Source organism: Mirounga angustirostris, unplaced genomic scaffold (genome assembly GCF_029215605.1).
Source record: "Mirounga angustirostris isolate CCGP_5_RB_7025 unplaced genomic scaffold, mMirAng1.0.hap1 SCAF_4, whole genome shotgun sequence".
Lineage (NCBI taxonomy): Eukaryota > Metazoa > Chordata > Mammalia > Carnivora > Phocidae > Mirounga > Mirounga angustirostris.
In genome coordinates this window covers 189,982,410-190,000,858 of record NW_026991712.1, presented here as the reverse complement: position 1 = coordinate 190,000,858, position 18,449 = coordinate 189,982,410, and the positions used below count along the sequence as shown (strand labels likewise).

At 60.0% G+C, this 18,449-nt stretch overlaps 2 protein-coding genes across 15 annotated transcripts in view; one reads left to right on the top strand and one right to left on the bottom strand.

Annotated features, from left to right (window-relative positions):
• The window catches only part of SAMD11 (sterile alpha motif domain containing 11), a 24,533-nt gene extending 17,329 nt beyond the window's left edge, over nt 1-7,204 (top strand). For 5 of the 9 annotated variants that reach the window (XM_064590210.1, XM_064590203.1, XM_064590204.1 and 2 more), the window contains 6 exons: nt 182-344; nt 1,504-1,619; nt 1,853-1,931; nt 2,015-2,529; nt 2,754-2,878; nt 3,264-7,204. In XM_064590210.1, the coding sequence (XP_064446280.1) occupies nt 182-344; nt 1,504-1,619; nt 1,853-1,931; nt 2,015-2,529; nt 2,754-2,878; nt 3,264-3,734 (1,469 nt within the window). In that variant the 3' untranslated portion in view covers nt 3,735-7,204. The remainder of the gene's footprint in view (nt 1-181; nt 345-1,503; nt 1,620-1,852; nt 1,932-2,014; nt 2,530-2,753; nt 2,879-3,263) is intronic. The other 4 variants (XM_064590208.1, XM_064590205.1, XM_064590207.1 and 1 more) reach the window with 4 other exon arrangements.
• NOC2L (NOC2 like nucleolar associated transcriptional repressor) lies at nt 3,848-18,409 on the bottom strand. Of its 6 annotated transcripts, none has more exons than XM_064590211.1 (21): nt 18,262-18,409; nt 17,743-17,883; nt 17,053-17,302; nt 16,595-16,747; nt 14,998-15,172; nt 14,789-14,911; nt 13,985-14,105; nt 13,808-13,898; nt 12,803-12,881; nt 12,564-12,674; nt 12,010-12,123; nt 11,116-11,304; nt 10,691-10,830; nt 9,942-10,053; nt 8,240-8,353; nt 7,770-7,871; nt 6,663-6,806; nt 6,427-6,540; nt 5,309-5,441; nt 4,850-4,939; nt 3,848-4,540 (listed from the first exon to the last, which is right to left on the bottom strand). In XM_064590211.1, the coding sequence occupies exons 3-21, from the start codon at nt 17,091-17,093 to the stop codon at nt 4,434-4,436; spliced, it is 2,253 nt and encodes a 750-aa protein (XP_064446281.1). In that variant the 5' UTR covers nt 17,094-17,302; nt 17,743-17,883; nt 18,262-18,409; the 3' UTR covers nt 3,848-4,433. The 6 variants fall into 6 exon arrangements, with proteins under 6 accessions (XP_064446281.1, XP_064446282.1, XP_064446284.1 ...); XM_064590212.1 differs by having other exon boundaries at nt 17,053-17,298; XM_064590214.1 differs by lacking the exon at nt 6,663-6,806.
• Nucleotides 18,410-18,449: the final 40 nt, after the last annotated feature.

Sequence of the window (18,449 nt, the reverse complement as noted above, 5' to 3'; positions counted from 1 at the left end):
TGTTCATCTTTCTGTCCCCATGACCAACCAGCAAGGTCACTGTAAGGATGTGCTCTCATTGGCTTCTGGTCTCCTCGGTGTCCTTGCCCAGTGTCCTTCATTCAGCAGCGTTGGGGTAGTGAGAGACCTGGGGTAGCCTGGCCTCTGGGTCACCACTGATCACCCCCTCCCCAACTCCCAGATCTCCTGAGGGTCCGGCAGGAGGTGGCAGCAGCAGCTGTGAGGAGCCCCAGTGGCCTGGAAGTCCACCTGCCCTCATCCACGGCAGGTCAGCGTCGAAAGCAGGGCCTGGCTCAGCACCGAGAGGGCACCGTGCCAGCTGGCACCCCATCCTTCTCAGAGAGGTACTGGGGTGCCCACATCAGAGAGGCCCCCATCTTCTCTTTGCTCATTTCTTGGATACAAAGCTGGGGTGGGCCTATCAGAAACCTAGTACCTGGTTTCTGCAGGTCACGTCCACAGCCTGCATCTCCTTACCTTGTCACCTGCCTTCAGTGTGCACACTCTTCGCCCCCATCGCAGCCACACGCTGCCGTTGTCGGTACAGAGTGTGCCAGGCATTGTGCTGGCCCTAGGTTCATGGTCTGCAGAAAGGTCCTGACACCCGCTGAGCTGGTCAGAGGCCCAGAACACTCCTGGAGTAGAATGTGTGGGGGTGACCACCCCTCTGGGCAGGGTGTTAAGGGTGACTGCCGTGTCTGTTGAGCGACTGTGGGAGACTGTGGGACTCGCTGAATCCAGGTGCCCCAGAGACAGCTGAGGGCTTTGCTCCCCCAACAGGTAGGTGAGGGGCTGGAGGCAGATTGGGGGAGTCCGTGGAGAGGGGGCTGTGGAGGGGGCCAGAAGGCAGCAGAGGGGAGCAGCGCGAGGTCTGGAAACCCTGAAGTCCGAGAGCTGGGGCAGGGAAAACACACACACACACACACACACACACACACACACACCCCACCCCCACCCTGCCCCCCCACCCCCGCGGTCCACCTGCAGAGGCCAAGGGGTGAGCGAGCTAGGCGGGCGGTAAGGGGCTGGGCGGCTCTCCGCGGCCTCCTGCCGGGCGCCAGGGTACGCCCCCCCCCCCAACAACGCCGCGCCCCCCGCCCTCCTCCCCGGAGCGCTATTTGCAGCTGCCTCCCCCGCCTCCAGGATTGCAGCTAATTGCGCCCCCCACCCCCCAGCCGCACAGGGTCCACCGCAGACGGGGAGGCGGGGGCCGGGTGGGCCCCGCGCGGTAATTACCGCAGCAGTCGCCGCCGCCCGCCGGGTCAGCGCCTCCGCGCCGCCGCCGAGATTAATTGGCGCCGCCAGCCGGGGGCGGGGACGGCGCACGACCCGGAGTCTTAGCGAGCAGCCGCATCGACCGCCCGCGGGGCCGGCAATTAGTAGAGGCGGCGGCCGGAGGGGAGGGGGAGGGGGTGGGGGTGGGGGTGAGGGCGCGGGCGCAGGGTAGTTACGGGAAAGGAGGGGGCCTGCGGCGCGCACTGCTTACGGTCCTGTCGTCCACAGGGAGCTGTCGCAGCCGCCCCCCTTGCTGTCACCCCAGAATGCCCCGCACATCGCCCTGGGTCCTCACCTCAGGCCCCCCTTTTTGGGGGTGCCCTCGGCTCTTTGCCAGACCCCAGGTGAGGAGTGGGCGGGGTGTGTGAGCTCTTTGTGTCCTAAGGGGCTGTGAGTGAGCACGCCGCGAGGCCGTCGGTGTGGGCGCATCTGGGCTTGCCAGTGACAGACCCCGTGTCCCCGAGTGCGCCCCGACTACCCATCCCCGCCCCGTCGAAGCCAAGGACAGACCAGGTGGGCTTGGGTGGCCCTAGACCACTCGGCCACCTGGCCTCGTGGTCTGTCCCCTTCCCACCAGGTTACGGGTTCCTGCCCCCTGCCCAGGCAGAGATGCTGGCCCGGCAGCAGGAGCTCCTGCGAAAGCAGAACCTGGCCCGGTGAGTGCGATGGCTACCGGGGAGGAGCAGGTGGCACTGCCGAGCTACATGACCCACGCTACCGTCTGCTTTTCCCGGTCCAGGCTGGAGATGTCGGCAGAGCTGCTGCGTCAGAAGGAGCTGGAGAGCGCGCACCGGCCTCAGCTGCTGGCGCCCGAAGCCGCCCTGCGCCCGTCTGAGGGCGCCGAAGAGTTGCAGCGGCGCGGGGCCATGCTGGTGCTGAGACACAGCTCCGCGCCGCTGCTGGCCCTGCCCCCCCAGGGACCCCCAGGCCCCGGCCCACCCACCCCTCCCCGGGAGCCTGTCCGCCGAGCCCTTCGGAAGGGGGGGCCCAGCCCCGCCTCAGCCCACTCCAGTGAGTCCAAGGAGACCACGGGGGCTGGGCTCTGGGCACAAGATGGCTCTGAGGATGAGCCCCCCAAGGATTCAGAAGGAGAGGACCCTGAGATGGTGGCTGCTGGGGGCCAGGGCCCCAACCTGGGCCAAGCCCCAACTGGAGGGGCCAGCCCTGAGGGGAAGGGGCTTCTCTCAGGGTCCATGCTGCCCCCTCCACTGCCCCTGGGCTTACCCTACGCCGTCAGCCCCTACTTCCACACAGGTGGGCATCCCCCCTCCATGCTTCAGAGCCCTCCATGGGGTGGAAGGAAACCCAGTCCCCACCACCACCCTGGGTCTTAGGGAGGGGGTCCATGGGGAGAAAAAAAAATCCCTTTTAGTCATCAATCCATCTCCTCTGAACAATTTGGGCAAGTTCAATAGACATGGGTGGGAGAATAGGAAAGCGCTGGCCATAGTCCTAGTAATACCACCCCCCCAACCCAGGCACCATGGGGGGACTCTTCATGGATGGGGAGGAGGCCACAGCCCCTGAGGACCTCAGCAAGTGGACAGTGGACGATGTCTGCAGCTTTGTGGGGGGCCTGTCTGGCTGTGGAGAATATGCACCGGTGAGGGGGCGGGGTGGTCACACACCTTCCTGAGATGGTTCTGAGTTCCTTCCCCAGTGCCTCTTCCCACCCCGAATCTCCCCTCCTCACTAACAGCGTGTGGGGAGGGGGAAGGATGCTGTTGCATGCCCCCCACCCCGCCGCCGGCCCTTTGCCATGTCAGCGCTTCTGCCTCCAACATAGGCGTATGCCCAACACAAAGATCTTCCTTTCATTTGCAAGTTTTTCCAGCAAACGTCACCAACAGCTTCTCTTGGCCCTGCTCTCTCTGGAAAGCCATGAGGCAACCCCAGGCACTCAGCCCTCGGCGGACTGGAGGGACCCAGCAGGGTGGGTAGGCACTGGTCCCAGCACTCAGGCCCTGACATCCCCCCCGCCCCCCCAGGTGTTCAGAGAACAGGGGATCGACGGGGAGACCTTGCCCCTGCTGACCGAGGAGCACCTCCTGACCACCATGGGGCTGAAGCTAGGGCCTGCTCTCAAGATCCGGGCCCAGGTGAGTGCCAGCTGGGGGCAGGAGTCTCCAGACAACGGTGGGTCAGCACTGAGCTCTTTGTGGCTGCAGGCCAGCAGGCCAGCAGCGCCCCCACCCAGGCCCGTCTCTCCGCAGGTGGCCAAGCGCCTAGGCCGAGTCTTCTACATGGCCAGCTTCCCTGTGGCTCTGCCGCTGCAGCCACCGACGCTGCGGGCCCCAGAGCGGGAGCTCACCTCTGGGGAGCAGCCCCTGTCCCCAACAATGGCCCCCTCCCCCTATGGGGGGGGACACCCCCCTGCTGGCCGAGCCTCGCCCAAGCAAGAGAATGGAACTGTGGCTCTGCTCCCCGGCCCCGCAGAACCCCCCCAGCCTCTGTGCTGAGCTGGTGGGTAAACCACCCTGACCCCTAAGTCCTTCAGTGCCAGCAGCTGATGCAAAAGACCCCACCCCACAGCTTACTTGCGTTTTGGATTTGGATGCAGAAACACAAAGAATTTTTAAAAGGAAAATGTGACTTAAGAGGAAAAGAGTTTTCAGAACTTTCTGGGGTGGCCATACAGCCAGGTGCAGACAGCCTGGGGACCCAAACCTGAGCCCAGGCATGGGCACTCTGCATCCTGGGTGCCTGCAGACAAACCACAGAATGACAGAGGAGGCACGTCATGCCACACTGGCCGCGGCCGTGCCTGCTCGCTCTGTCTAGCACTGGGACTGCTCCTTGCGAGGCTTTCCGCATCCTGCCATCAGGGGCAAGAGGTCGGGGCAGAGTCCCACTCCAGACCAGCTTCTCGCACAGGCTTGATGTATCTAACCCAATACTGTGGGGCGCAGCAGTAAACAGCCCCCATGGTGCTGGTTTCCATCCCCACGGCCACGACTCCAGGGATCTGTGCAGGGCTCAGTACTTTCTGGTCTCTCATGTTGTAAAAATAAAGCCCCATCCACCATCTACTGCCCTTCCCCCCGCAGCATGGGCCCTGACCTCCAGGCTCAGGGCCAGCCAAGAAGCTACAAGCCCAACTGCCTGGTGAGGTGGGAGCACTGCACAGCAGTCCCCACAGGTCCCCAGGCTGGCAGCCCTCAGTCCTCCTCAGAGAGCTGCAGATCCTGCAACTCATCCTCTGGTCCCTGGGCCAGCCGCCACAGCTCCCGAAGGTCCAGGCCCGCTTCTGTGTCTGGGCCTCCATCTGCAGGGAGAGACCAAGGCAACATAAATTCTGCTTTATCAGGAAGAAGCCAGCCTTGGAGATTCCTCATCACTAATTAATCACAGCCCTAATTAATTTATTGGTGCCACTGTTACTGGCTGCCAGAACCAGCGGGAACACAGCAGCTGGCCTGGCATCCCTAAGGAAGGGTGTGGGCCCAGCTTAGAGCCATCCTCCCACCCGATGGCCCTGCCTGCCCATGCACCCACGCCCATGACAGCCTTGGGCTCCTGGACAGATAGGCTCAAAGGGCCACAGCACTACCCCTCACCCCCAGGAACCACTTACCTTTTGAACTGCCGACTTCTTCCTGGCTGCCATCCTCCTCCTCCTCCTCCTCCTCTACCCTCTGCCAAGCTCTTGGGGACCCAGGCATCCCTGGGGACCAAGGAGAAGAGCCCATGGGAGTGGGCCTGCCAGCAAATGCACACTGGGGGAAGCTAATGCAGGAAGGTGGGCCAGGCTCACAACCCCACACCCACCCACCTTTCCCTCAGGCCCCCTTGGGGCAGGTGGAGAGGGCTCCCAAGTGCCCAGCAAGGAGTGGGAGCGAGGGAACAAGGTCTGGGGACATGTGTTCCAATTCCAGGAGGCCCTCACCTCAGAGCAAGCAGAGTGGTGGGAGAAGGGCCCCAGCAAACATGAGCGGTAAGGTGGGAGCCGGCACCCCCTTCTGGTTCCATGAGGTGTCTGAGGAAGCCTTCCAGGTCCACCTTCCCCTTCCCCGCAGGGAGCTCAGGCCCCTACCTCTCTCTGAGAAGTCCATGGTACTATCTTCCTCATCACTGTCCAGGTCAAAGAGATCTTTAAATTCCACTCTGTCTTCATTCTTGTCTCCTACCTTCCGCCGCTTTATCTCTGGCAAGTTCAAATCTTCCAGCTGGAAGGACCCGGAATCAGAGCAGGAGGTGAGGGTGGTCAGGTGGCTCTGAGAGCCCACCGAGGCCTGGTCCCCAACCTGCCCTGTCTCAGCCCTGGGCCCCACCCTCCACCTAAAGGCTTAGCCCACAGCCACAGCGAGGTCACATCGTGCGTCACATAACAAGAACCCTGACCACAGTCACTGTCTCCCTCTCCCTCACATTCCCAAAGACAGGCTTTATCCAAACCCAGTGCCCCATTCCCTCCTCCGTTGCCCTTCAAGCTTCACCTCCCAACCAGTCTTCCACACCAACTCTGCTTGGCCACTTTTTCTAGCCAACTCTTGGTCAGCATCACTGGAGAGGACTCCTGGACAGCCGCCCTGCCAGGCAGGTGAGGAGGCCCCAGCCACACACTGGCCACCAAGTGCCATCAAAGGTAGAATCACACCCACTGGCTGGAGGCCCAGCTGCAGCCCCTCACCTCTCTGTCTCCAACCTTCAACCATCAATCCCAGAAACGACAGCAGACCCATGACGACATGAGCCCAAGGACACAGACAGAGGCATGCCACTTAGCATGTGCCCTCAAGTCACACCATCCCACACCCACTGGCCAGGCCCAGACTCAGAGCATAGCCCCTCCTGTGCCTCCTGCCGATCCTCTGGTGTCCAAGGTCAGTCTAGCCACTCCCTCCTCCAAAATCCCCAGCCAGTCTGGCCTCCAGGGACTCCTGAAGGTCGTAAGAGAAGCCCTGATTACCCAGTTTTGCATGACGTCTGCCCCTTCAGAGCGGCCACAGGACAGGCTGCAGCTGCGAACAGGCCCCAGCCATCCTGCTGACGTTGTCCCTGGGACTGTCCCCTCCCACAAGCCCCCTTCCCCACTCTGATCTTAAAGTCACAGCCAGGGAGCTGGACCCTTGTCTCAGAACAAACCAGGTGGTCATGCCTGCCCATATCCCCCCCTACCCGCCCCCCAGCAAACGTCCCCTGCAGACATACACGCTCTTTGCCACTGATCTCCAGCTGGATCTCTCGCTCCCTCAGCTTCCGCCACTGGCTGTAGTACTTGCTGAGAGGGGTCCCTTCCTCTCGGGTCTGCTTCTCCCAGGCATCCTGTGGGGAGAGGTCCAGGATCATGTCCCATCCTGGGCAAACCTCCAAAGCCCAGCCCTGCACTGACTAGTACGCTCAGGCAGTGCCACCTGCCCAGCCACCCTCCCGGGCTCCCAACTGACCACCGCGTGCTGCTCGGCCACACCAAAGGAGGCCCCCTGGCGGCGGCTGCAGATGTACCCTGCATTCTCCTGCACCTTCTCCAGCAGCTGCTGCAGCTGCCGGCAGTAGTTGGCCACCTTGCATTCCCGGAGGAAGGACTTCAGCTGCAGAAGGAAGAGCGGCTCAGTCAGGGTCCAGACGCAGGCCTGCTCTGCACCCCACAATCTGTCTGGGTCACACATGACCACAGGGAGGTGGTGGGGGAGCAGGGAACATGGGTTCATGTGTCTCACAGCCCAAGTGCACAAGTCTGGCCCTGGGGAGCCCTAGTGCACACAGCTGGGGAGTGGGGCCCAAGTGCACACACCAGACTGTGGGGAAGGGGGCGCTGCATGACCGCTGCTGCCGGGGCCTACGGGGGCTGGAGAGCAGATGGCCCATCCCATAGGCCAGGCAGAGGCATGGAGGCCGCAGTGGGGCAGCATGGATCTATCCTCCAGATCAAATCCCACCCTCAGCCTGTCTCTGTAAATAAAGTTGTATTGGTACATGTCCACACTCATTCACGTATGCCTTTCTGTGGGTTTTTTGTACATCGGCTCGAAGACCTGAAAGCTGTACGAAACCACATGACTGTAAAATCTGGAGTTCTTACCCTCTGATGCTACCAGAACAGTCTGCTAAGCCCTGTTCCATACTACGATCCCCGGGACCTGGAGTCCAGAAATAAAGCCCTGCATACACGGCCACACCTGTCCCTGGATGGGCCTCTGAGCCAGTCCAGTTCTGGTCCGAGCAGCCCACCCCTACTCACCAAGCAGGCCTGCGACTGTGTGGGGCTGCTTCTGCCCACCAGGGCCAGACAGGGACAGGCAGTGCCACCTGGCCCTTCCCATGAGAGGCACCTGCCTCCTTGACATGGGAAACATCTGGGCTGAAAGCAGATGGACCTCTGACAGAGGTTAGGTTCTGCTACTGGGCCTGTGTGGCTGTGACAAGGATGCCTCCCTCTAGTCACTACATAAATGGGGAGCTGAGCCCATTAAGACAGCTTCGTCTGCTATATGGCAGGCCATTGAGGGATCTGCGAAGGGAAGGGAAGGGGGAGCCAGACAGCGGGTACACACCTGCAGGACGGCGGGCAGCGCCAGTTCAGGGAACGCAATGCTGTGGGCCTGGCTGTGCAGGTATTCCAGGATGAGGTCATACAGCTGCTCCACCAGGCCATCCTGAGGCAGCAGGGAAGAAAGGAGAATGTCAGGGGTGGGAAGATGGGAGCTCAGCCCTTCTCCAGAGCGGTCCAATGTGTCCGCTCACTTTCCAGGGTGGAAATCGGAGGATGTGACTCCACAGCCTCCCCAGAAGCCACACTCACACTCAGTGTAGCTGAGGCCAAGGAACACTGCTCCCCCCGCCACCCCAAAAGACCCATGAAGGTCCACATAAACTCTGGAGGGCAGCGGGCCCCCTCCTGTCCACACTCATCTGACTCCTGTCACCCTACACACTGACCTCAGTACGCTATGACGTCCGGCTGTGACCCCCACCCAAGGCATCTCCCCAAACCCCTCCACAGGAGGCCTGAGACCAGCCTCACCCGGTACGCCTTCTCCTGCAGGTTGACTTTGGACAGCTTCAGGATCACGGTGAAGTTGATGGGCTTGGAGCTCATGCGCCCCGGCCTCTTGTTGAAGTCAACCTGCTGGAAAACCTGTCCCAAGACCACATCAGCCTGGCCTGCTGTGCCTCATGCCTCACTGTACCACCCACTCTAGCCATACCCTGGGTCCTTAGAGACCCACTTGGGAACCAGGGACAAGCAGCCACATGCAGTGCCAGTCCTGTGGCCCCACAGACCCCCCTGCCTTGCAGAGCTCTGGCCTCAAAGGGAATCACTTCATCCTAGAGTGGGGATCTGGCCGATGGGAGTAGGACCAGGAGCACATACATGCTACTGACTCCCTCCTAAAACCAAAGAAACGTCCTTCCTTTACACAGCCACCGTCACTGCAACGTCCTCACCCTTGACTGCACCCCTGAGGACCGGTGCTAACCCCAGGGCTGCATCCCTGGGAGGATCTCCGACGAGGGCCTGGGGAGCAACCACTCCCTCATCCTCCACGGAGACCACAGGCTGCGTACATCGGCCTCTGCCTCTTGGAGAAGCCCACCCCTAGGTCCGAAGGCTGAAGGCTGCAGGGTGCCCTGGGGGCAGCAGAGTGGGAGCCAAGCGTGGCCCCTCCTCACCACCCTTGCACAGAGGTGATCCAGGATGTTGTTCTGAAGGGGACGGGTGGCCAACACCGAAGATACCAGAGCTGGGAATGATGGTTCCCAGCTGAGCTCAACACAACTCCAGATGAAAATCACCCACAACTGTGGTATAACAAACTGTTTCCCTAAGGGAACATTGCCCTTTCTCAAACCTGGCTCAGCCTGGGCTTGGGGGGAAGGGGGGAAGGGTCGCTGCTCTCAATACCTCTTCCCACCCACCCAGGAAGGGCAGGGCAGAAACTGCCTCCTGACTTGTTTTCTCTGGGAAGGAGAGACCTGCACCCCTGGGTGTGAAGGAACATGCCAAGCAGAGCTGAGGCAGGGGTCAGTCAGTATGAGAGCTGTGCTAAATTAGAAGAAATCAGAATAGGAACCCTCCAGGGGCTCCCTTCTCTCTCCTACTTGGTAGGAGATACAGAGCACAGCCCTGTGACACTCATCCAGCCCATCTAGTGGTGGGTGGCACTAAGGCTCTCTAATAGGGAGATGTGAAGTCCTAAGTATACGGTGGGTTGGGGCCTAACCCCTAGTGGGTTTCTGGGCTGTAGTCGAACAACCTTTCCCCACCTGAGCTACACGCATGTGCAGGCGTGCAAGCACCCATATGCACGTGTATACATACAGATGTGCACATACACACAAATGCACACAGGAGTGTGCAGGAAAAAGAATGCAGCTTTGGAATCAGACCTAGGCTTCCGGCCCAGCTCTCCTGGTCACTGTAATAGACCGGCCAGACCCAAGTGTGTCCTAAAACCAGCCGCCTCAGGCCAGCCCTGCAGGGCAGCTGTCCGTGTCCTCACTGCCACTCTAGCCCACCAACACACACCACCAGCTTGGGCGGGTGGCAAGGCACTGCACAGAGCGATGCCCTCCCAGAACCTGCTCTACAAATGAGAAAACCAGCACTCGGGAAGTACCGTTATCTCAGAACACACGGTCCACATACGGCAAGAAGGGCCTCCGAGGACAGCACGGAGACACTGGACCACCCCACCCCACCCCGGCGGCGGGTACCCTCTCACCTCCAGCACGAAGGGCAGCACTGGGATGAAGACGCCAGTACTCTCCGAGAGCAGCGTCAGAGCACGTACACAGTGCATGCGCAGGGGGTAGAAACGGGCAGTGGGGACCAGCCTGGGAGCATGGGAAAGCAAGGGTGAGCAGAGGCCTTAGCCTCACAGACCCCACAAACCACCCTCCTGGCCTGGCTGCCCATGACTCAATTGTCAGGGTGAGGGAACACCCCAAATAACTTTTGACTTAATTTCATCTCAATGCAGGAGGGCGGCAAAGGGAGATGGTTCACTCAAGGCTTCCTTTCTTCCTTACTCCATGCTTTAAAAGGCTCCCCCTTCAGGAGCTCAGGGGCGACCCCTCCTGGCCAACAACGGCAGCCGCCGCCCACATGCAGCTCCTCCACCCCCACAGACCAAGGCTCAGGAATCACAACTGACGTGTGGCATACCACACAGCCCTGCTCTGTCCAAGAACCAATTCCCTCCAGCTGCACGTGGCCCTTTCTACCCAGCATCACCCAGAACGCACGAGTCTGGGACACTGGGCCACAGACAGCACCACCCCCAGTCCCTCCTCAGGCGCTGCCAAGTAACAGACCCCAGGGTCCAGGGATGGCCCAGACCCTCCTGGAGAAGCAGCTCCTCCCTGGCCCCACAGGATGCCTCCCTGTGTGGCCCTGGCCCTGACCCCCACAACAGCCCACGTGACCCCGGCCTCCCTCGGCCCTCAGGGCGACCCTGCCCACCCGACTCACTTGATGCAGCCGATTACCACCTGGGAGAGGGGGTAGATCAGGGGCTGGAGGGCTTCACTGGGGCGGACAGCGCTGAGCACACGGCACCACAAGTCCAGGCAATGCACGAACTGCCAGTTGTACACCGACTGGTAGGTCTCCTGGGCAGAGCGAAGTCCATCTCCAGGTCAGCGCGGGGCCCCTGGACGGCCCAGCTCTTCCTCACCCACCACGTGCACAGGATCCCAGCCAGCAGCAGCACTGTGCCCACCTACCCAACCTCCCCCCTCCACCTGCCACCTATTCCCAAAGCCCCCCAGCAAGGACCCTGATCCCACCAAGATGCTGGGCTATCTCTCCCAAGAGAATGAGGCTTCCAGGAGGCCCCAGGCCCTCAGCCGGGTTAGGCTGGGGCCATCCCCCACCCCACAAGCACAACCACACACCTTCTTGCGTGTGGTCATGGCATTGCGCAGGTGGATGGCGAGCTGGCGGATGTAGAGGAAGGCGTGCTGGTAGGCGATGCCAGTGTCCAGGGCAAGCAGCTCGGTCAGGGTCCGCTGCATGAAGCTGATGAAGGGCAGGGTGCTGGGAGAGGTGAACTTGCAGTTCCTCACATACGTGATGTACATTTGCTGCCAGGAAGACCCCAGTCAGAGCCACCTGAGCTCCTAGGGTCCTAGGTACCCACCACCCAGCTCCCTTACAGCTGCTGCCTTGGCGGGAACCACAGTCTGGCCACGTCTGCTGCAGACCCCTCTCCCTGCACGGCACCTGCTCTTGGGCCCCCTGCTGCTGCTCAGCCTCCACACGTACACACCCACCAATCCCACACAAAGTTTGCAGTGCCAGGAGGAGGGGTCCTGTAGGTAGAGTGGAGTGCCAAGGAAGCTGCAGCATGAGTAACTGCAGGAAGAGGCAAGGACACCATGGAGGGACTGGGAAGGAGGGAGGCAGAAAAGCCCCAGCTATGTGCCAGGCCTATGCAGAGGTTTCTAGAGGGGACTCCATGTGGGAAAGGCCACCCCAAGCTTGCAGCCGGACAGTGGGGTCCCCGTCCCTCTCCACACCTGATGTCCTCATCCACTGAGGGAGAGAGCTGTGCAGAGTAGTCCATGTGGAGCCCCAGGGGGCCAAGAGCTCCCATCCCTGTCACTGTCCCCAACTTCTCAGGGAGGGAACTGTGATGACAGTGGGGGTCAGCCCAGAGCCACAGTGCCAACAGAGGGCACCAACCACAAAGGCAGCTCTCCAGCCCTCAGGCCAAGACTTTCAGCCCAGACCCCGATGGACACAGACTCGGGGGCACCAGCGGCAGGAGCTCCGGGCCTGAGCACTACCTTGAGGACAGGACTCAGGAAGACGTCCTTCCTGTGCCGGCAGACCTTGACGAGGACCAGGAAGGCCAGTACACGCAACGTCTCCTCACCTGTGCTCCACAGGACCACCATCCTCTGCAGAAGGCAAGAGGTCACTGCCTGCCCCAGCCTCCCCAAGCCCAGCCAGAGGCCCCTGTGGTCACTGCTGGGGGACAGCCCTTCCCAAAGCACCTCAGGAGAGAAGCACCCAGAACTCAATTAGGGAGTAACAAAACATAAAACTAACCCCGTGAAGGCAGTACCACAAAAACACACGACGCCCATATCCGGAAACGCACAGTAGAGAACAACAAAAGTACGTCTTGCTTCACTTCTCGTCAGAAACATCAGAAAGCTGTCACCTCACGTGACTGGCCTTGCAGCCCCAAGAGCAGAGGGCCGACGGAGACAGACCCAAGCAAGGCTAGGGTGGGGATGGGCGCAGATGCCACCCACACTCTGGCTAGGAGTGGGGCATGTTTGAGGGGCAGCGACACGCACCCCCATCCCACCGACACGGCGAGGGGCCTGCGCACCTTGAGCAGCACACGGCACTGCTTGGGGAAGGTCAGGTAGTACGGCACGGAGCTGCTGACGTGCTGGAGCACAGCTGCTGCCACCGTCGCCTCCGCCACGCAGGCCACCAGCTGGGGAAGCAGGAGAACGCCATGAGGCCCCAAACCCAAGCGCGTCTGGGAAACAAGGAAGGACTGGACCACCGGATGTGGCCAGGCCCCATGGAACACAGCAGGCCCTCTCCCCACTGGAACTGCACCTGTATAACTGAGCTCAGGTAGACCTTGATGTCCAGCCGGAGCTTCCCCCACAGCGGGCTGCTGGACGGCTGCAGCGCCCTGCAGAGAGACCAAACGCACACCCACCTGAGTGAAGCCCCACACTGCACGCTTTCTGCCAAAACCCGCCACCCTTCATGGTGATTGCTCTCTCGGTGCAGCGGCCCCCTTCGTGCAAGAGTCCATGCCTGACCAAGGCCAGCACCTCACCTGTCAGCTTCCCTGCCCCCTTCCGACAGGGCCACCTCCACAAGGCTGCCCCCTCCTGATCACGAGTCCAGCCCTGGCAACTTCCACCAGACCCAGATACTCCTGTCTCCAGGTCCGCCACTGCCCCATGCCTCCCTTTCAGGTAGTAACAGCAGGACCCTTCCCCAGAGTCTTCTTTCTTCCTCTGCAAGGTGTCTGGGGATAGTCTGACCCTTCATGCCCTTGCTACCTCCTAGTCATGTGGCTGCATGACCCTCTCAGGCAAATGTCCCTCCCCTTTTACCAAAGGTCTGCTGCTCTTCTCTCCCCTCTGAAGACTTTTCACAGCCTCCTCTACTCAATGTACCTCTAATGTGGAACTTAAGGTTCCCAAACTAGCTTTGAAGAGACACCTACCTACGGGCACGCACACCTCCCAGAGCAAACAGCAAAGAAGTGGACAAGATATCCATTTAAAGAGAGAAAAAGAACAAAAAAGAGAGAATCCTGACCTAGAAAACTAGTGGTGCAAAGCCAAGCACACACTCTGGGCCCCCTAAAAAATTCTGGGTAGAGAATGTACCTTCTCAGAAAGAAAAGAGAAAGAAGGAAGGACAAAGCCACCCACTGGCCCTGAGTGCCCAGCCTCTCCCAGGAACCCTGCAAAGGGCCTGGCTCTATCTTCAACATCCCTCTATCCTGGTTGGGTCTAGAAAGGACCCCTAGATCACAAAGCCTCTGCCTTCCCCAATGCAGGGGCCTGACTACGCCTCCCTACCTCCCCTCTTCCCTTTCACCTGCTACTGTCCTTTGGGACTTTTCCAAACAGCAACTTCTGGAGACAGCCAAAGAGATCTCGAATGCAGAAGGTAACCAGGGCGTTGAACACTGCAATGAAGGGACCACAGATGCCATTCACAGGACAGAAGATGGAAGAGAGAGCCTGTATCCTATGTCCTCTCACCCGAGCTCACCAGCACTGTCCGTGACCTGGAATTTGCTGGCTTCAGCACCTTCTTGGTCTCCTTGGGTGGTGACCACAGCAGCTCGGAATGCCTGCACAACTTCATGGAACAGCTTCGGAGTAAGGTGATGCTAAAGGGGTTAAGAGAACCCAAAATGTTGGGGGAGAAATCAGCTGTGTCAAACAGAGCATGAGGCAACCAGAGCTCCAGAAATCTGCTCTATGAGAAAATGGCGCCCCTTGCCCACATTCTGAGACGTGGAAGCAATGTTATGGAGCCACATGCAGGGAACAAAAAAGGAGTCCAGAATGTTCCTGGAAGGGCAGGGAGCCTGGCTCAGGGCCATACGGGAGAGGCTGAGGGTCCCAGATCTGGATGGTGACCTGTGACAGGTGGTATCTAGAATTCTCCCTCTGTCCTTTCCTTTTCCTGCAGAAACCAATGCAAGACCCTGGGAAGAAGGGCTCTGGCTCCACTGACTGGCAAAGGCACAGAGACTATGTCTTGCCCACAGTGGATTTCAGGCAGCAGGGAGCATGAGAGAGAAACTGAGGGGAAGAGAGCAGGAGAGCCCCTAGACTCTCTGACCGAAGGACAGAATGCAATCCTGGAGCCTCTCCGCATAAAGAAAGAATTAAGTGAGATTCTCTGGTGCTAAATAGGACTCCAGTGCCAGTGCTCAGAGAAGGGCTCCTCCCACCTACCTCCTCCCAACTGCACAGATCCAAGTAACTGAAATGAGGCTAGGGCAGACTCCTAAAGCAAGGTGGGGTGGTGGGGGTGTCCAATTGCCCACCCTATGCCACTTCTCACCTTTGCTGCCTGTTTCCATCTCTCAACCATCACAAGGGTCACAGGAGCAGAATCCCTTTTCTTCCCCTTCAGTCCTCTGGGGACCCCATCCTCATCCGCATCTTCCCCCTCCACACTTGCTTCCTGTACCAGACAGAGGGCCAGGCTGGAGCAGGATGCAGAGACCGTAAGTGTGCCCCTGCCCCCACCAATTCTGCCTAGGCCCTCACTTCCAGCATATCTGGCAGAGAGTGGAGCTGCTCCTCTTCATCCTCAGTGCTGTCTGAATCACTAAAGTTCAGCAGGCTCTGGTCGTTCTCCTGCAGGAACTTGTAGAACTCGGGATCTTTGTCCTTCAGCCGAGAGAGCTGGTCCTTATGCTCAGATGCTCGACCTTTATGCCGGCTGAGAAGGCGGGGGCATCAAGTACAATGAATAGGCACAGCCCACAGGGGTGGGGGAAAAGGGATGAGGCTTCCTGTCCTCCACACTGTAAGCTTGCCAGCCTCCACAAAGAAGCTACAGGGCTTGATCTGCAACCTCCACAGCAGCTACTGACAACTGTTGGTTTTCAGCAGATCCCCCTCCCCTAAACTCCAGACTCACATATCCAACAGCCTCTCTACACATGCTTCAACACCTGCATTTCAAACCCAACACATACAACACTGAACTTGTGGTTCTCCCAAACTTGTTCTGCTGGCACTCTGCTCCATCTCAGGTGTCGGTAACCCTACCTTTCCCGGTACTCAAGTGAAAGACAGCCTCTCTATCTCTTACGCCCAGCATGCGAAGTGCCATGAGGTCTCCTCAGCAAAACCCCTTCAAAGCCCCTCATGCATCCTCTTAAACCAGCACCATCTCTCAAGTCCCCCAATTACCACAGTGGTCTCTCCCTATCTCCATACCCACCAACTCCAAGCTATTCTCAACACAGCAACCCAAGTGACCCTTTGTGTTAGCGCCATGTGACATTATTTCACAGCTCAAAACCCTGAGATAACTTCCCATTGTACCGGTATGTCTTATAAACGGCCTGCAAGGTCTGACTCCATCATCATCTCTCCAGGTCCACCTCCTACTACTCTCCCCCTCACTCCTCCTTGGACACTCACCTGTGTAAGATCCGCCCCCACTTCAGGAGCTCTGCTGTTCCTGACACCTGAAACACCGCAGTTTTCTTCCCCTGTCTGCGTGACTTCCTCCCTCAGGTCTCTGTTCAGTTACCACCTCCTCAAAGGTCCTTCTCCACCAAACAGCAACAGGAACCCCCAATACGCTCCCTATTTATCTAACCCTTTGTGTTTTTCTTCACTGTTTGCCACACTTATCTTTTCTAATCTACCATACGTCTGATTCACCCGGGCTGCATGAGTCTTCTAGACCGGAAAAGGACCCTTTCATTATGCACCAACGTATGCCCACCACCTAAAATAAGGTTTGTCGGGGCGCCTGGGTGGCTCAGTTAGGCGTCTGACTCGTGCTTGCGGATCGGCTCAGGTCGTGATCTTGGGGTAGAAGGCTCCGCACTCAGCCGGGAGTCGCTTGCGATTCCTTCTCTCCTCCCTCTGCCACTGCCCACCGCGCCCCCCGCGCTCGGTCTCTCTCCCAAATAATCTTTTTAAAATGTAAGTAAATAAAACAAGGCTCGTCACAGAGCAAGGCCTCGGCAAACGCCGGAAGCAGGAGTGAATAAGCCGAAGGGTCTGGGGGAGGGGCCGGAGGTCCCCGGGCTTCAGTCCTGAGACCCCAGGAGTGATCCCCACCCACCCGACGGGGCGGGCCGGGGCAGTGGAAAGGGTTTGGCTTTACAGACGCTCCTCCCACCTGGGCGAGGGGCTCCCGCCTGGCCCGTCCGGTCTCCGGTCGGCTCCAAACACCGCCCGCGCCTCTGCTTCTGGGGCTCCTCCGGACTCCGAGTCAGACTCAGAATCAAAGCCCGAAGCCAAGAACTCGTCCACTGTCAGTTCCGCCAGGCGCCTGCGGGTTACGACGTCGCAGTCAGGACTCCCCGCCAGCCCGGCATGCCCCCGCCTTGCTGCACCAGGAACACGGAGATGCGCGAGGAGAGCCCCTTTGGGTACAGGCGCCCACCGGAAGGCCGAATTGGTCCTCACACCTCCACTTACCGCTTGCCACCCCGCGCCGCCGCCATTACCCCCAGACAGCGGCGTGCGCCCCACTTCCGGCCCCAGAATGCGTCCCTTGGCCGCACTTCCTCCGGGCCCGCCCCGCCCCCGGGCCCGCCCCGCCGCGCCCCACGGGTGGCTTTCAGTTTCTCTAACGGTGGCTCTGGCGGCATCCAGGCGGGAGGGCGCGTTCCCATCCTCTGTGCTCCGGGCTCCCAGGGGCTCCCAGGGTGGCAGGCCGGATGCAGGCTAACGGCGCAGGCCTGGTTCAGTCACGGTTCCGCACACATGCTGAGCGTCGGGCTGTAGATCTCGAAAATCGGGCAGGACTGCATAGGGTGGAACCCTGACCTGCTGCTCACAAACTGTGTCCTTCCCGGTCCGAGGGAGTAATAGCGGCACCTATCTGAGGGAAGGTGAGGCATGGGGCCTGGGGCACCCTCTCCCAGCCCTGCCCACAGCCTCCCAGAGCTCCATAAGCACGTGCCTGTGGGGATGTCCATGCACGACAAAATGCATCCAGGTGAAAACATTTGACAGACAGGACTTCTATGCAAAGAGCTCTTACAAATCAATAATAAAGAGCCAACAGTCTAGCAGGAAAAGCAGTCTAGTAGAATAGGCAATGCCATGGGGCGGGGGGGGGGGGGGGGGGGGGGGGGGAATTCGCCAAAAAAATGATACTCTGATGGCCAGGCCGGTCTCGACTGGATCAAATGAGGATCAGAATGATGAGAATCACTTCTACTTCACTGGACAATCCACAGCAAGGGGTGGGGGGCAGTGGACAGATCCCAGAGCTGTTATTGAAGCCCGTTTGGCCAAATCTTCCCGAAAGTACTGCACCTGATACTTGGGTCCACCGAGTCCTCTGCTGGGAATTTGCCTAAATCCACAATATGGGGCCGGGCAGGCATGGCCCCTTTTCCTTTGCCCCGGCTGTGGGAAGGGCAGGTACAAAGGCCCAGTGGCTGGAAGGTTGCCTTGCTAGAAGAAAGGAGGTGGGAAAACCAGATTATGCCCTCCTATCCCCCCCACCCCCAAGGGCAAGGGTTTGTGGTCCTGGGACCCCAGATCCCACAGCCTTCTTGGAAGCAGGCGTGGCTCCTGGCAGGTCCCCCAGACCCTGCGCCCCCACCCCATCCCACCCTACCACCACCACCCCACCCCACCCCACCTCCCCGCAGCTAGCGCCCAGTTCAAGGCCTGGTACGTGTAGGGGTTCATGGGGCGAACCCAGCAAAGGCCAGCCAGGCAAAGTGGTCTGTCTGGGGTCATAAAGGGGGCGAGGCAGGATGTGGTACCGGGCTGCCTCAGGCCCCAGGGGCAGCAGGGCCTTCCCAGCTGCGGGCCCAGGGTGCTTACGGGGGCGGGGCTTCTAAAATGAATTGGCGGGGATGGATGGTCCGGGAGGCTTCTCCGAGGTAGGCGGCGGGGGGGCCCCAGGGGCTTCCTGGAGGAGAAAGCGGGCGGGGCGCCCGGACATTGACTGGGAGGATTGGAGTGCTGTGTTCAGTCCCCGAAGACGCGGGGAGCGCGGGAGGCGGGGCGGG

Bases quoted from the DNA above. Each gene is read 5' to 3' on its own strand.
- NOC2L (XM_064590211.1), bottom strand. From the start codon at position 17,093: ATGGGAACGCGCCCTCCCGCCTGGATGCCGCCAGAGCCACC. The intron at 12,882-13,807 runs GTGAAAGGGAAG...GTCTCTCTGCAG, and splicing joins GTCCCAAAGGACAGTAGCAG to GGCGCTGCAGCCGTCCAGCA. The intron at 6,541-6,662 runs GTCAGTTGGGAG...CTCTCCCCACAG, and splicing joins TGGCCGAGCAGCACGCGGTG to GATGCCTGGGAGAAGCAGAC.